At 35.0% G+C, this 18013-nt stretch overlaps 1 protein-coding gene across 6 annotated transcripts; it reads left to right on the forward strand.

Moving 5' to 3' along the window:
- Nucleotides 1–204: 204 nt before the first annotated feature.
- On the forward strand, nt 205–17159 carry LOC125651504 (uncharacterized). 6 transcript variants are annotated; one of them, XM_048880131.2, is made up of 9 exons: nt 205–810; nt 1514–1588; nt 3364–3468; nt 9960–10226; nt 10809–11072; nt 11211–11261; nt 11495–11563; nt 11975–12034; nt 15719–17159. In XM_048880131.2, exons 3-9 carry the CDS (start codon nt 3450–3452, stop codon nt 15895–15897), a joined length of 909 nt encoding a protein of 302 aa, XP_048736088.1. In that variant the 5' UTR covers nt 205–810; nt 1514–1588; nt 3364–3449; the 3' UTR covers nt 15898–17159. The 6 variants fall into 6 exon arrangements, with proteins under 6 accessions (XP_048736088.1, XP_056022918.1, XP_048736089.1 ...); XM_056166943.1 differs by having other exon boundaries at nt 206–810; nt 1514–3468; XM_048880132.2 differs by lacking the exon at nt 1514–1588 and having other exon boundaries at nt 206–810.
- Nucleotides 17160–18013: the final 854 nt, after the last annotated feature.

Consider the following 18013-nt stretch of genomic DNA (forward strand, 5'->3'; position numbering starts at 1 on the left):
TATAGGGCTCATGGCGGAAATGACCGGTCGACAGGGGATACTTTTTCCTCCTAGGTACCTGATACCACCTCTAGTATATCCAAGGGTCCGTGTTTGCCCAACTATATTTTGTATTACTTATAGAAGTTATGAGATTGATCACTGTTCGTTATATTCACCTTTCATAAATATAAGAAGTTGACGATGGAGAAGCTGAAGTCATTCCGGTTTTTTTTTATAAAGCCCTAACCTACAACTTGCACGCCTGATTCAGTGTTCATGATTTCTTTGGTACATGCCTCCATGTACAATAAGATTGTACATTGTGCTATTTATAAAAGTTTTAGCCCACCTAAGGGCTCTAAATGGACAAGGGACTCGAAATTCACTGTAATTCATTATTGTATTCCTGACTTAAAAGATGTCACACATTTATTTTGATGAAAATTGACGATTATTTTCTGAGAAGAAAGTTTTCTATTTTTTTTTTTTTTTAAAGTTTACGTCGAACTCAGGTGACCTAATAAATGACTGTTGTTAAGGCAAAGATAGATATACATGGACATGCACTCTGACGATTTAAAATTAAAATATTTTGTGTGCGCACCATAATTTTTAAATACATCTTGAAGGTTTACGAAAAACATCAACATAGGTTATTTTATCAATACTATTATTTTTGTTGTTTTTATTTTCATTTTCCCCATTTTTCTTCTAATAATAGAACTGGATTCAAAGTGATACTGGGATTCCCCTGTCTTCACGAAATACTTCCTGTTTTGAATGACAATTTACACCAGTATTCATATGGATGTTAAACGGCAATCAATGGTAAGTTGTGTGTGAGAGAAGTTTTAATGGATATCCACGGTGTGTCATTGAATAATTTGCGAACGCAATTTACTTGTCTAAATTTATGTGGAGCATGTATACAATCATATTTTGAATGACGTCGGTTAAGAAATATACGCTCTAAGAATTGAAATGAGATAATTTATCTATCTTTACGGCCTTGGAAAACAGTTGACGTAGTCTAAATCACAGCGTATTTATTCTCTCTCTGAAAATTTGTTCATCACTGTAGGCTTGGTATAGTGTCCCATTTTTGCCATTTCCATACTTTCTGATCAACGTAAATTCATGTGTTATTTATTTCAACATTTCAGGCTATGTCGATAAAACTCCCTATTCATCTCGACTACTTATCATATATAAAAAGTGTAATGAAAACTTGACACGACGTTTAACATATAGGTAGCATCGGTTACCTTGCCAGACACCTGGCGTTAGAGGTGAAAGTTACGGATCTTGTGTGATTTTCAAAATGAAAGTCCCGTGTCACGTGGGTTTTAGCGCGATAAACATCACAACTACGGTCTCAAGCACCAAGCATGAGTCAAAATGTATGACACTTTGCCTCACAGCTGGTGATGTTTTTTAGAATTGAAAAATTATGGAATGGGAAGTGATATATCATAAAAACAAACAGAACTACACAATATCTTTACTGAAATTGTTGCTGCTGCTTTAACAGATGCTGCCCTGCACCTATCCTTTGAGTCGGTCAAGATAGTCGCAGCCAGTGACATTGATGAAGTACAAATGCATGGTGTTTTTTTTTTGTGTTTTGGGGGTTGTTTTTTGCTTTATGAATATAAATATGAAGATTCAAATTCATACACTAGGGTAAGTACATTTTATGAGAAATGAATGAGAATGACCACAATACACAAATAAATGTTCTGTAGTGTCAGGCATATAGTCGTGTACAATTTTGCTTATTCATTGTTTTGGATCCATATATCGTTATCACAACTAATCACGTGTACACCGACGATGTCCGTGTTCCGTCTTTCTGTTTGGGAATGTTGAGAGAAAGGATAATAGATTTTTGTTTGTGGTTGTATCGTTCGAAAATTTTTCACTTATGTAGAGAACTTAAGCAGCTTTAGGTTAGTGCAACACATTTTGACCTATGCAAGACACTTACTTCCGTAATGGGACCTACGATGTTTAACGTCATGTCTACAAGACCAGTGACTTTCACTTTTAATGACCGGAGCTTGGCGAAGGACCAATCGACTGCCTTGGTTGGATGTAGCACCTGGATTCACAACCAACTGTCTACAATTACCTAGGATTACCTACAATTTAATGTAATTGCAAAAGTTGCATTAGGAAGATGCATTTTCAAGAAATGTTTAAAAACAAAATCTTAATATCAAAAATTTCTAACATCACATGATTACTACGTATATACGGAAGTAGAAGTTTCTCTATGTATGAAACTGCCATTTGACAGGAAAAAAAATGTGAATGGCAGCATCGGTTATAGAATCTAGTTTAGTCAAAATTTCAAATAGTCGCCTCATTAAGGCAAGCTTGTCTAGACGAGCTAAAATGATCTTTTGTTGACATAGTCCGGTATCTCTATCTTGACGGAATAATTATATTGACCAAAAGTTATAAAGATTGCAGATAATAATAATAATAATATTTATTTATTTATATATCGCCCTATATGACTATAAATAACCACTCTAACGCGCTGCACACAATAAAAATGATACAGCATGTTATAAACGTAGTAAAAGGAAATTATAATAGCATTAAGACAGATAATATCAAAACAATGCTAGAAAAACATCAATAATGTGAAGTAAAATTACTAAAATCTAAAACATGATATGCATGAAAAAGTTTCACGCCGTACAATCAAATGATATAAAATACAATAGTTGAAATAAATATACTATTATACACTTGAAAAAGTCATGTTAAAATGATGGTAAAGAAACCATAAAGATTTAACCACCTATAATACTAATAATATGCAAGTCTAAAAAGATGTGTTTTTAAATGTTTTTTAAAAGTGTTCAAATTCTGACAATGGCGGAGGGTATCAGGCAGAGAGTTCCAGAGTGTAGCTGCTGCCACATCCAAGCGCCTGTTTCCATATGTGGAGGTTCGACATCTTGGTCTAACTAATGTCGGTGAATTTTTAGATCTTAGGGAACGATTCGGTTGGTAAACAGTGATCACCTCCTCCGAGTATTTTGGTGCCATCTTCTGAATCACCTTGTATGCGTTGAGGATAATTTTGTACATGTATTGGCTGCGCCTGTCAATAGGAAGCCAATGTAAAGAAATCAGCATTTCTCTTGGTACGAGTGATGATTCGTGCTGCCATATTCTGTATCCGCTGCAGTTTTGCCAAGGTAGCAGGGGACAGTTTCGCACTATAGGCACGGTCAACTTTTTCAAAAAATGGAAATACCCCATATTTGAAGTGATATTACATGTGTAAAAATGTATACAATAATTTTAGGATGCATGTCAAATGTAGCTGAGTGCTTAATAAAAATGTTGATATACAACATGTAGGTGTCACCATGATTCCTAGCATATAGATGGGTGCAAATACGAAACTAAGACACGTGGTCAGTTGCTGAAGAAATTCCGGTGAAAACATGCAGGGTCTAGCAAAAGGTATGTAGCTGTGAGGGAAGGTGGATGGCCCCGTATGAGAGGTAGATTTTTGAGAAGGGTAGATAGGGTTCTTGATTGTGCACAGTGTCTAAATCCCCATCTTTGGTACTGTGATGGTGTGGGGGTGGTGCGGATTAGCCCAAATGAGGGAAAATCAAAGCAAAAAAGGGGAACCTGCTCAGAGCATGTTTTGTGCACCAGCACCAGTATTTATAGAGTACATGTAATTTAGGGTCATAATTTATTAACTACACTAATATGAAATACAAGTATTGACATAAAAGGGAAATTTGATTTTTCATTAGTCTGTCATAATCTGACTTTGGTGTATATCCCCTATCCACATGTTTCAAAAGCAAAGAAACTGTCCCCTGCCACCCAAGTCGGTTGTGTTAATACCGAAAAGAAGAGCATTGGCGTAGTCTAGCCGAGGTGTCACGAGGGCACACACTAGGGTCTTGCACGCATCTTCTGTGACGAGCGACCGTATTATAAAGGAATTTAAATTTAAAGGACAATATTTTAGGTACGATATAATCATACCTCTTAAAGTTCGGTAACGCTATATAGATATATGCCCCAATCATCTGATAGCTTACTTCCTTGTACTAAATATACCTTTACGGTTATTTTAAATCTACACACAATGGTTGTAAGTGAATTTATGATAGAATTAAAAACCTTTATTTAAAAACATTTTTATAACGTAGTCATTTCCTTGTTGGCTCAGTCAAAGAATTTATCTTTGGCTGTCGGATATTAGTGAACAGTCGGATATTAATTATGATATCGACAGACCGTGTCAGTACTGATATCCGTCAAACTCGGACTGTCTCAGGTAAATCAACAAATTTAAAGGACAATATTTAAGGAAGTTGGCTCCTGAGCTTTTGAGTACAACTGCGCAGGATGCTACAACTAAGTATTTACTGGTTCAGTATTGATTCCATTGGTGCAAACATATTACACATTTATTGCTGAACCCTATGTAATTTTTTATTGTGTCAATTTAAATTTTGAAAGGGTTTGGCAGGGACTATACTTTGTGGCGGAAGGATTCATTAATCAAAAAGTTCTAATTCTGCATGATATTACAGTTTCTGTTTCATTCAATATATCGTCTATTTTTATACTCCTATACATGTATTTCAGCTTTATGATTTATGATATAGGTAGTTGAGACTTGGAACTAGTTTAACTGTTGGAATTTATTACCTTGGTTGATATATTTTTCCAAATAGAACACCGATTCTTAAAAAAGTTTTAATTAATTTACTCGAAATTTTGTATAAAAATTCGGTATTTTCGCCAATAATTCAAAAATTTGATCTCCAACTTCCACTTTTTTTTAGTTGCATTTTGAATTGTAAGACCAGACCTTGAAAATTGTGTAAAATTTTAGAAATTGACATTACTAATATGTCCTTTTAAACTATGAATTTTTATATCATGAAGTTTTCCGTATATCAAGTGCAAAAAAGTCATTATTTATTTGCATTACTAATATTGATTTATTTTTTTATTTGCAGTGTTAGAAGACATGATTATGTATCTATTTTATGTAATGATTGATTTGTGCTGCTTATATTGTGTTGACACCAACAGAAAAATCAAGCTTGATTGAATAAATTCTAAGTGCAAAAAGGTCATGTTTAGAATACTATATCTCAATAACAAGCGTTGCTACCCTAGTTTTTCTTTTTAATTTCCTAATTCTCCTTCAATGTAGAAATCAAAAATACACTTCCCAAAAAATTGGTATTACTTCAAATCTCAGGTGCGAACGATATAATTATGCCTCTTTAATTTTAAAGGCCTCAAATAGCGATGTTTTTTTCATACGCGTATCCAATGCAAATAAATGTTGAACAGGTGAATTGAAAGCAGTCGTTTGTAACACCATACTTGGAATACCCTCAAATTTAAATGGACGCAGTTTATGCAGTGCTTAAATTATCTTGTCTAAAATACCATTATAGCTAAGCAGATAACCCTAACAATCTTTCAGTAGGTGATGCAAGCATGAAATTTGGTATGAAACATCCTTAGACACTATTTTATCAAAAAAGCACGTTAGCCACCAAATATTTAGAAATGACGGCCATTTTTTGCAAGATGGCGGACATACCGTACTCGTGAATTGGAAAGACTGAAGGTGCAACTGAAAATCGCACATTTGATGTATAAAAATGCGTACAATTGTACACCAAAACGAGTCAAAACTACAAAAAGGCAGTACTAATTACCCTATGTACAATTACATCCTTCTCTTTTTGCAAAACAATTCAATGATCGCAATTACACGAGCATAGTGCGGTGCAGGGCAGGGTCAAGCGGAAGCATTCGCACCTGCCATGACACTCGGTTTTACATCCACACTTTGTCAATTGTTGGCACCCCCGTCACCTTTGATCACAGGATTGGATTGCTCATGCGCATGATCTATTGGCAAAGCAGAGGATGCACGACTTGATTTGTGAACTACAAATTTTCCGCTTCTGAATTCAACTGCCATTTGAGGGTGCATTTCCTCCAAACAAATCATAGCTTTCAAGTGGATTGGAAGCCACCTCGCGTAATTAACATTGTTGTTAGCAAAGAAATATGGCATCAACTCTTGCAGAGACTGTCGGTAAAGCAAAAAGTCTGCCTCTCGAAAAGAACGAATCAGCAAAAATATAGCCAACTCCATGCAAAGGATCAAATTCTGAAACTGTGGACTTTCCGCTTCACGTTTCTTCACCCAGTCTTCTTTGGAAAGACTGCTCTCATTTCCCTCTGTGGTATAATTTTCATATGCCTCATTTAGAAGTTTATATAAACAGGATGATGTTACCTGGTGTATTTGGCGTGTTCGAGTAACACTGGAAGCAGATAAAAATGATTCAGCTGTACCAGGCGTTGTTACCCCAGACTCTACAAGAGCACCAGTCCAACCACTATCCTGCAAGAGTGAATCGTTTGATTTAAAAGCTGCCATCTCAATATGCAACCTCCAAACATCATGATAAACTTGTCTTCACCATAACGTTCTGGCCAGTGCCATTGAATTTGTTTGGCTGTTGCATAGATAGGCTGATCAGCAGCAATTACGGGGATCTGACCAGGGTTCAAAACAGCAACAATATCACTAATTTTATCCATTACATGCCTGATTGTGGCAACTGAGTGTGCTTGGTCCCGGAGTAATGGTAACAAAGATGTTATACTAACTTCAAAAGGTGGGCTTCTACCTTTAGATGCATGATGTGATGACCATGTTACATTGATTTCATGCTCGTTTACGGATTCAATGAGACTGACCTTTTGTAACCATTTATATTCTGGCTGAAGCTGTAAAGTTGGAACTGAAACAGGACTATCACCTCTCGAAGGCTTAGGCTGTTTATCAGAGAAAAAAGTTGGTTGTATGTTGGTAAATGAGTCCGGTAGTTCTGGAACCTTTTTAGTTTTCGAATTTACTGGTAATTTCTCCCGCACCTCACCTTTGTTATCCGATGTTGGATGCTGAAAGATGGATATACTAGTTCCATGAAATGATGTTGATGCAGACGTTGAAGATGGATTGTGGTCAATATTATCCATAGCAGCAGTAGTGAAAATATTCTTTCTAAGATTTGATGGACAAACAACACCTTCCGTATAGAATTGGGAGACCGCTGTATCGCCTAGTTGAGCAGATATTTCAAGCATCCTATCAGAAGAGACGCTAAGACCGTGATCATGAAGCATTTCAACTAATATCTTTTTCCTGGTTTTTTAATAAGTTGACATACCGATAAATACAGGAAATGGCGTCTCACGGTCTTTAGAATGCCTGAAAGGTTTTGACTCTTCTCTGTATTTTGCGTAACAGTTGTACTGAAGCAGCTGTGCCATTGCTAAGTCCGTTTTCGAAGCACCAAATCTTAGCTGAAATTTTATATCAGGACCATGCTCAATCATGCAAACAAACTGTACAAGAAGAGATGGCATTGAATCTTCAATACAACTGTCATGGAAAGATCCTTGAAAGCGCATTTTATGTTCTAGCATACGTTTACGCAATATCTTTGCTGCGTTCGCTACTATCAGTGCCTCCGAATAGTCCATCGCCTGTGATAATGCTTCGCCCAATTGTATCAAACGTTGATTATAGAGGCTCACAAGGTCAGCCAAGCGAAAAACCATCGGACCGTCATTACCTATTTTCGACTCAACAATGTAGACAAGAAGCTCTGAAAAGACGATAGGATGGGTCTCCTTCTCTCTTGTTGTCATTTTTTCCGCACTACTTTGACTTGCAAAATGAGCCCTCTCCCTATTGTAAAGGGCTGTGAAACAAGAGCGATGATATTTTAGTTCCTGTGCAACTATATCCCCACCACTTAATCTGGTCATCAATCTAACGTCGATCAAATTTCTGGCACATTCATTTAATCGCTTGTCTAAATCCATCGTCATAGCATGACGAAGTTCAGATTTTGGAGCATCTTTTTCACACAAGAAACATACTTTATCTTCAAAAGAGCTCCGTCTACTTTTTGTAGGTACACTATGGGCATCATCAGACATATTTGTAGCAGATCGTTTGGGTGCCCTTTCAAGCTTACTATTGCTAAATTAAAGTCTGCAACTTTGATGATATATAGCATTGTTTTGCCTTAGTGTTTCCTCTATGCCGCCACCTTGATCTAACCGATTCGGGTTTAGTTTGATTGCCATCTGATGAATCGCATGGAAGAGAGGAATATTTCTTGCAATCATAACGTACCCATCATTATCTCTGTCCGTTTCGTAACGGGTTGGAGGAGATTTAAGATCTTCATCGTTATCAATCTGACAGAGACAACATTTACTCCAGTCTGTCTCCAAGTTTGATGACAATGGTCTCACATTTGCCATTTTTTAAACTAAAGGTCATAGATGTATCAGCGTATATATTGCAATTGACGTGTTATAATCTAGAAACTGACAATGTTTAAGGCCGAGGGTATATCCTTTTACCACCTTGAATTATCCAAAGCACATCGAAATATGGGATTCAACTAGGTTCATGGTAAATTTACCCCTACATCTAGCCCGATCGTTCATCCAACATTATTTAAGTCCCGTGCGATCTGTACACCATCCAGGTAACAATTGCCCCATTACCCTTGACTCGGCTCTCCCGCGCTGGCACATCCTGTCTATTCAGGTGCGGCTACCTTACTAATACTATTTACTACCTTTATAAAAGGATACTTAATAGTAGGGGCTCATAAGGTAGCATTTGGGACACTTTACATCACAAAATTAGTCAAGCTAATGTTGGATCCCATGCTGAGTTCCACAGCAGTGACGTCACCAGAGTGCCCTGGTTGTGCTTCGACTGTCACTCTTTTAAATAAATATCTCTTGAAGATTAAAACCGTATTAAATACTCCTTCAATAATGAATAAGCAGTGTTTTACTCAATTAAAAACAAAAGCACAAAACAAATTATTGGTAACTGAACACTTATATAATGCTTTGGCGCCATTTTGAAAAAAAGGCCGGTATTTCATTACGTAACGATTCACAAATGTCTCTCATCATGTTTGGAAGACAAAGAAGCACGAATTCCGAAAATATAAAACACAGATCACTTTTAACAAACAATAGAGGAAGGAATATGCAATATCTTAATGTAGGCCGCCGCCATCTTGAAAAATGGCCGCCATATTGTATTTTTCGGGTGGCTAACGTGCTTTATTTATTCAACTATGGTTGGTTAATATATGTACCAAGTTTGATGCTTGCATCACCAACTGAAAGATTTTTCCATATATAGACATAATCTGCTGGGCTATTATCATCTGTACCTTTTGCAAATGATTTCATTTCTTCATTGAAATGCATATGTATTTTCAAACCACTGTATACATGTCCAACATAAGATTCACCACAGTAGCTCAATATTTTAATTGTCTGACATCGTTTTCACGCATTTTAATAGTATATTTCTTTAACTGTCTGACATCGTTTTGACGCATTTTGATAGCATTTCTTTAACTGTCTGACATCGTTTTCACGCATTTTGATAGTATATTTCTTTAACTGTCTGATGTCGTTTTCACGCATTTTGATAGTATATTTCTTTAACTGTTTGACATAGTTTTCACGCATTTTGATAGTATTTCTTTAACTGTCTGACATCGTTTTCACGCATTTTGAATTTTAGTTCTATTCTTTATAAATGTCAAGGTTAGGTCACATTCATTGCAGTTTTAATTTCAGTTTGGTGTACAAAGAAATGAAATTTAACGGCAGCGAAACAAGTTTATATACAGGAAATTGGAAACGTCATCTTCAAGCTGTATAGAAATTGTGACCTATTGAACGCAATTATTATCTGCATAACATACCACACGCCTCAATAACAAAGCTTGATCAAAATGTACAAATAAATATAACCTCCATGTTTTATACAAAGGTATCTATAACCTAAGAAAATATGTCACGTGCATTATATTTCCTTTTTGTTTGTTTAGGAATGGATGTCTCAAATAAATCAGCCATTGATACCCATGCGGTGAAGAGGAAAATTTCCTGCGCAAGAAAAACTACTCGTGAATTCAACAACAAAATAACCGACGTAAATCTTGACAACGACTTATCATGCTTGCCTTGTAAAGTTTGCTCGTCTCAATTGAAGAAGGAAGCGGATGCATTGAGTGAACAGATTGATAGATTACAGTCTTTTTTTAAAGATGGTTCTCCTCTGTTCTTCAAATGTAGTTGTCACCCAACATGGTCCGGTGAGTAACTACTAACTTGTATGGACCTGCAATAGCTCAAACATATTGCAAGTTTCATTCACAATAAGACGCATACAAATACTTAAAAGCATTATGTAGAAAACAATAAAAATCTCTTTGACTTTTGCACAAGGTATATCTAAGAAATACATTTCATTTTTGAAAAGTACATGAGGGCATGAACTGCAACACGTCACTCCGGCATACTTTTCTTGAGACGTGTTGAGCTGCGCCGCTTCACATTATCGCTTCATGAAATCTATGCCGAAGTGTTGCTGTTCATACCCTCATGTATTTTAATGTATTTCCTAACTATGTACATTTTACTCTCCTTTCTTTTGGAATTCTCAGTCGTAAATATAGAGGTACTATATTTATCAAGATTCATACACACATTGTTCACCACTGTATCAAAATCATGAGAAAATTGCTATCATTACAGTTGGTAAATAAACATTGGAAATCAAATATTGCGGATTGAATTTCTCTCAGAGTCTTTCTCTTTAGATATCTAGACTCTATATTTAAAATCACTGGAAAAAATATTTAAATATTTTTGAACCCCTAATATTATTTCCCTAGGTGACATGGAAAATGGTGCCGAAGAATGTAGTTTTCATTGGAGAAATGTTCGAAAATGTATATCTTCGACAAGGAAAACCATGCGAGACTACAGTGATAGAATTGATGATGGTCGAATCAGAGGCAAGGATGTAGGGCCATGCCAAACTTGTAAGAATGGACTCGTTAAAGAATGCAAAGGCCTAGAGGAAGAGATAGAAACCATGAGAGAGCACTTGATGCGTGTGGATGTCGACGTTGACAAAGAAATTTGTAGCTGCATGTGTATGTTATTAATCGGAACCCAATCAAACAAAAAATATTGTTTTATCAGTAATGGAATAAAGTCAAATGTATACTGTATATATTTATATCTTTTTACTGCAGATGTATACTGTATATATTTATATATTTTTACTGCAGATGGGACGGATGGGTGTAGTGTCAATTTGAGACCACAAAAGCAAAAAGGAAGTAAGCATTGTGTTCATAACTATGTCAAAAATAAAATTTAATGGAAAAGAAAAATGGATACAAATGTGATTATCAAAATATCTGTCAATTGTAATATACGTAAAATGAAGTACTTCGGCATTATACTCAGTGTTTTCATGCATGTCTGTCTGAAAGCAGATTCATTTGAATTATTTCATTCTTTGTTGTTTGTATCTTGATTAAATTAGGAATTTTGTTTCAATCATAAACAGGAAAAGTCAGCGAGTGCAGTGATAGCGGGTATTTAAGCACTGGATCTAAAGTCTTATCAAGCATTGGCCGTGAGTTATGATATTGAGAGAGAGAGAGAGAGAGAGAGAGAGAGAGAGAGAGAGAGGGGTTAAAACAATTATGACAGATTGAACAATTCGGTTGTTGGGGTCCTCCTATATTGTGTCGTCACACTTGAGTTAGTGTAGTTCAGTGAAAGCCCAGGTACTTTTTCGGGAATCTCAAAAATCTTTTTAAAGAAAAAAATGTTATGATGATATATTTCACTTGCTTTTTAATAGTACGGAAAATACAAAACATATGGCTTAAGTAGTATTAATAATGATTCACCGATCGAGATTTTCCTGTTTAAAAACGCTCTCTTGTTACTAGATGATAGTGATTCACCGTGTCGTCCCAGAAGCCAAAATCAGTATGGTCATAAATGTTTTTTTTATCGGAGTACATTTTGCTTGTTACAGGTAATAGAGAGGGCATAGAATCGGAAGATCAGGCAGCCTTACCCTTTCCACTCCAAGCACGTAAGTTTTGATGTTTGTTACTTCTGTCGGGTCAGAGCTCAATTCCTTCACAAGCCTTTATTATATCCTACTGATGAAGAGAAGATCATTATCATGACCTAATTAATGAAAGGCAACATTTCCAAGGATCTTTCCTCACCTTCAAGTAGTAAAGTGTGTTCCCGGCAATTTAATGTGTACACCCAAACTTAGTAATAGGACGCAAATAGAATGGGAAATCAGAAGGAAAATGAAACAGTTATGACTTTGGGAATATTAGTTTTTTTTTGGAATATTAATATGTGAGGTTTGTGTCCTCATTTTTCTTTACCATAAAAAAAAACCGTATTTCTGTGATCTCATTTCAAATATTAATTTTTTTGTGACTAAAGGACTATGAAATCTCCGTTACCAATCTACCTGTGACTTAAAAAATGCTACAAAGAGACATACTTAGGAACTGGGCTTAATATATTCTATTTTGTAAGTGAGTTATATAAATTGCACCCCAGATCAGGACTGTTACCGACACTTCAGGTTATTTAATTTCTATTGACAGTTGAGATAAACAGTCCAAGCATATTTTCACGAAATCAAAATTCAACTGATATGAGCATATCCTATGAAACATGTTATATCTAAAAGACAATTACTAAGGCTAAATTTCTACCAAATTTTATTCATTTACAGAACACCCCCCCAAAAAAAAAACCCCAGCCCCCCCCAAATACACATAAACCACCCCCACCCCCCAAACCTGTAAACGAAATAAAACATTGATTAATCTTTCAAATATATCTCTTTTTAAAAATACTGTCCCTATTGTAACGAACATTTCACGATAATCGCCGTGTTTAAAAGACCTCTCATATATTAACGTTCAGCTCATCAGTACAGTAATTGATACTACACTATATCCACATTCTCAAGTTCACATAAATCCAAATTGCGCATGTGCATATATAATGTTACTGATAAGTTTTATTGAAAAGTAGAATTTCCTAATAAAAACTAATTATATATCTCATCTATCTAATTAATTAAAAAGTAATGTGGTATGTGCCAGTTACAACCTTTCATATATAAGGGTTGTAGATACGACAAAATAAAATGTGTTACCGTGGTAACTATACGGAATGTTGCCATATGTTATTGCAAGATGCACTACCGGTATAATATTTCCATATCAAAGATTGATTTTAATAAAATTTTTATTAAAGGTCGTTTTTGACATCTATAATTACAACCTTTTAACTCTACGACGTCGTTAGTAATGGTGACAGTAACGAATATTAATTTGAGTTTTGCCCAATGAATCTCTGCACAATATGTCAAATCAATGTACAAGTAGTATATATTTCTTCACGTATTGTGCCGCGTGACCAGAGAAAGACCGTAACTGATATTCAATGTTTTACATGGCCAAATGCAACAGCTACTTCTCATTGGAGCGATGATGCACCTTGTTGCGATGTCTATCTCTTTGTTAAGTTTTGCAAAACATAATGAATGAGTATTACCATAGTCTCATTGATGGAGGAGGGAAACCGAATAAATACTACCGAAAATAACATAATAGAAATATAATGGAATCAGAGTGGTGTTTAACATAATAGAAATATAATGGAATCAGAGTGGTGTTTAACAAAGTAATTTTTGGATGACTGATCACTAGGTATGAATATTTCCGTTTTCAATTTTTGTTGAAGAAGCAACTGTCTATGATGTCAAAAAGTCTTGTCTTTAATTTATCGTGAGGAATGGGCGTATAAAGTGTTGAAAAATGATAGGTTTTGATGTTATTGATTTGGGAAAAGTTTTGCGATTTCAAGTTTACTAAAAGTTCTTTAGAATGTTTTAGAATCCACATTTGATTAACACCACTTCTGGCATATGTAGTCGCACAGAAAGTTTGAAGTTTCTCCTTCACAACTATTAATATTTTCGTGAGGAGTATAGATAGGGGTTTGGTAGAACACTTGCTGGATCCAGCAATGTATCTTTGTAAGGGTTTTTATGTAGTTTAGGATCCAGTATAGGTACGGTAACTCATATTCATTCGACCCATTGACTGAGATATTAAATGTGTCTAAAACTGACGCATGGTTTTGAAGAATTTCATCTTTTGAAAGGGCAATTGGAGTATAAGTACGGTTACTAAAAGTGGAATTAATGCCAAGTTCGTTAAAAATACCATTGTAATAATGAGCCTTACAAAGACAATGTTGTTACAAGCTTTGTCAGCTGGAACCAAAACATATTCCTCATGTTACCTATCTAATTCTTTGATCACTTCTGGTTTACTAAACACAGAAGGATAGATGGTACGTACTTTTGTTTTAATATGTCTAATGCGGGATTTTAATATTCCTCTTATGCTTTTAACCCATTCTGACAATGTAGTCCATCTTCTGGCATAATCTTTGACATAATCAATAAAAAACATTTTGATCAAAATTCTGGTATGCATAATATAATTCTAAGTATTTATTCATTGTTTTCACGTGAGTTTGAGAAGTTTTCACTCATATTGAGACCCCCGCGGTGGTCTAGAGGTAGAGCGTTCGCCCCGGCTACATGCGGAAGGCCAGAGTTAGAATCCCGGCCGCGACCGACCTAAGTCGTTAAAACAGTTAGTGACAGTTTGATGTAGTTCAACATGATTCAACTTGATAATGCACATGAAAGGTGAAGATAACGAAGAGTGATATATCTCAACTCCTATAAGCAATACAGAATATAGAGTTGGGCAAACACTGACCCCTGTATCTTTTTAAATCCGACGCATTATGAAAGTAGGGTGTTGTTGGGTTTTCGTGCTAATATATATATATATATATATATATATATATATATATATATATCAGAATATAAAACTTTGATACCCCATTGTGACTCCACCCTACCCCTGGGGACCATGATTTGAACAATCTTGAATCTACTCTAATTGATTAAAAAGTAACGAGATATGTGCCAGTTACAACCTTTCATATATAAGGGTTGTAGATACAACAAAATAAAATGTGTTACCGTGGTAACTATACGGAATATTGCCATATTTTATTGCAAGATGCACTAGCGGTATAATATTTCCATATTTAATAATAATATCATTAAAGGTCGTTTGTGACATTAATAATTACGACCTTTTAATTCTATGACGTCATTAGTAATGGCGACAGTAACAAATATTAATTTGAACTTTGCCCAATGAATTTCTACACGGAAAAACCAAATTTCTTCTATCGTTTAAAGTTTTTTATAGGCACATGGACCACCTTTATATTTCTATATTAATCCCAAATTCCGCTGATTATGTTTGTAATTTCATGGCGACATTAATTTCATCCATTTGTTGATATTTACACACATATTCGCCCAGTAATACCTGGGTTCGGGACAGGGTCACAGAAGGGACTCAATATCGGAATATATTGGAAAATTCCTTGGACTTCTTTTCAAGAACCCCAAAAGCACAATATGTCAAATCAATGTGCAAGTTAAGTAGTGTAGATTTCTTCACGCATTGTGCCGCGTGACCAGAGCAAGACCATAACTAATATTCAATGTTTTACTTGGGAAAATGCAACAGCTACTTCTCATTGGAGCGATGATGTCCTTGAGCACCTTGTTGCGATGCCTATCTCTGTTAATTGCACAACATAATGAGTGAGTATTAAAACCATGAAAGTTCTTTTATCATAGTCTCATTGGTGGAGGAGGGAAACCGAACAAGTACTACCGAAAATGGAAGCAGTGAAGTCCTAGATCTAGATGCAATAAAACCAAGCAAAGAGGAACCTCAAAAAGGTCAATATGTGTCTATAGACGTAAGTCTGGGAACTGGCGTGGGTGTTCAAGAAGAAAACAGCTCAACAGCTTAAACAGCAGGGAGAGAGAGATAGGAAGAGAAAGAGAGATAGGGATAGAGAACAGTGTGAGAGAGGTGTTATAATTTAGTCAATGTCCAAGCGATATAACCACCCATATGTCACACACTAGGCAGAGCTGATAGGGTATAATAACCACCCATATGTCACACACTAGGCAGAGCTGATAGGGTATACATGATGGGTACTTATTGTTTTTTGTTTTGTTTTATGATGTTTATTTCATTTTCAAAATAATGTAACATATACAAGTACTGTGATAGCCTGTAATATGTGTTTGTAGTTATTGGACACGAATGTAGAGAATATCTTGGTTTTTTTCTCTCTGAAATCACACGAATTCCATGTTATACAATGTCAACTATTCACCAATATTTATTGCATTATTAAAAACACTTTTTTGACATATTTTAAGGAAACATGTTAGATAGGTTTATTTCAGGCCGTTCGTTTTCATACTGTGTGTATACATAAATATAAGCTTAATGGAACATTTTGTACTATTTACAATGTTGTAATATTCTTCTTATCTGTTGTGTAAATGATATTCTGGTTCTCCCCTCACAATTACATGTATCTTTTACGGAGAAATGTGATAAATTGAATATGGTGCTACTGAGGACTGCTCACTGCTATTTAGTGTAATTTCTTTACGGGTAGTTTTAACGTTCATACGCAAAAGATATTTGCAAAATTGTCCCTGGGATTTCTTCCGATCAATTCAATGTTTTTTAAAGAATATATATAGCTTATAGTCCTTACATAATATCACCAGTTTTCATTTCGTCTGATGATATTTCTTTTCAAAATTGATGTAGTTTATTAGAAAACAATGTGATACTTGTTAGTGATATTGCCTCGCATATACATTTACGTCATTTTATATCCAGTCATTGAAGATATCATGTCACTAAAATTCATTTTTTTTTTAAAATTTGTAATATTTATTCAACTATCACATTTTATATCAAATTTAGAAGAAGAAAAAAAAAAAGAAGAGAAAAAAAAGAAGAAAGGAAAGAAGAGAGGAGAGAAAGTTAAATAAATGAAGAAAAAAATACATAATAATAATATAATATAAATGGGACACATGTTCAGTGTGGGGGAGGGGGGGGGGGGGTAGTAAGCAAAATTAGTTTTCTAATAGAAATATTAATGAATACATATAAATTATAACATATCACATATATACTGCCAGTTGTTTTTAAACTCTGTATATTTACATTGTTTTAATAATAAAAAAATTTCCATCATGATTCTTTCTTCAATGATTGCTTTTAGAGCCCTTATACTTAGCAAAGGGTGGCTCTTGTACTTACTCAAAAATATATAATTCTGAATTATCAAAGTTATAAAATTTTGTACTTTATAAGCATTCTTGTTCTTTTGACCTTGTTTTGTTAAACCGATTTTTGAAGTAATAAATTAATTTTTTCCATGTGCGAATCTAGAAGCGTTTTGAATTGTGCTTACATGTACACAGGTATACCATATATCCTATAGCTTTAGCACTCTGAAAATGTTAGCCTGTTTTATAGTAGATAAACATGATCATCCAAAATATAAAAGCACCAAACACTTGTATTCATAGTAATTGGTCAAACGAAATTCCTCTAAGAAAAAACGTACAACGAATAAAACTTCTTCGGACCCCCCCCCCCTTCATATATGCAGTACTAGTATATTGTAAATTTATATCACTTGCTATAAGATAAGCAAAACTAAAAATATGCTGAGGTGAGGGAGCTACCGTTAAAGCGAGCACAACCACATGAATATGATCGGATACAGAAATTTTCACTACGGAAATGGGTTCAACCCCACACTTTTTTAGGGGTCCAATTGAAACTATGAACTAACATGTAGTATTTTGGAAATGAAAATGCATACAAATAGGTAAATATATTTATTTTCTACCTAGCTCATGGGTGATGGGTTCGGAACCTCCATCCCCAAACCACACTTTCCATGTATGTATGCCTGTCATAGCCTCTTCCAATTATAAGATACACGTTTTTGATTTAAAAGAAAACCGAAAATTCTGAAATATACTGAAAATCGCACAATAAGACAATAACAAGAGCACCGCAAATGGTACAATATACGTCCG

This window comes from Ostrea edulis, chromosome 5 (assembly GCF_947568905.1).
Source record: "Ostrea edulis chromosome 5, xbOstEdul1.1, whole genome shotgun sequence".
NCBI lineage: Eukaryota > Metazoa > Mollusca > Bivalvia > Ostreida > Ostreidae > Ostrea > Ostrea edulis.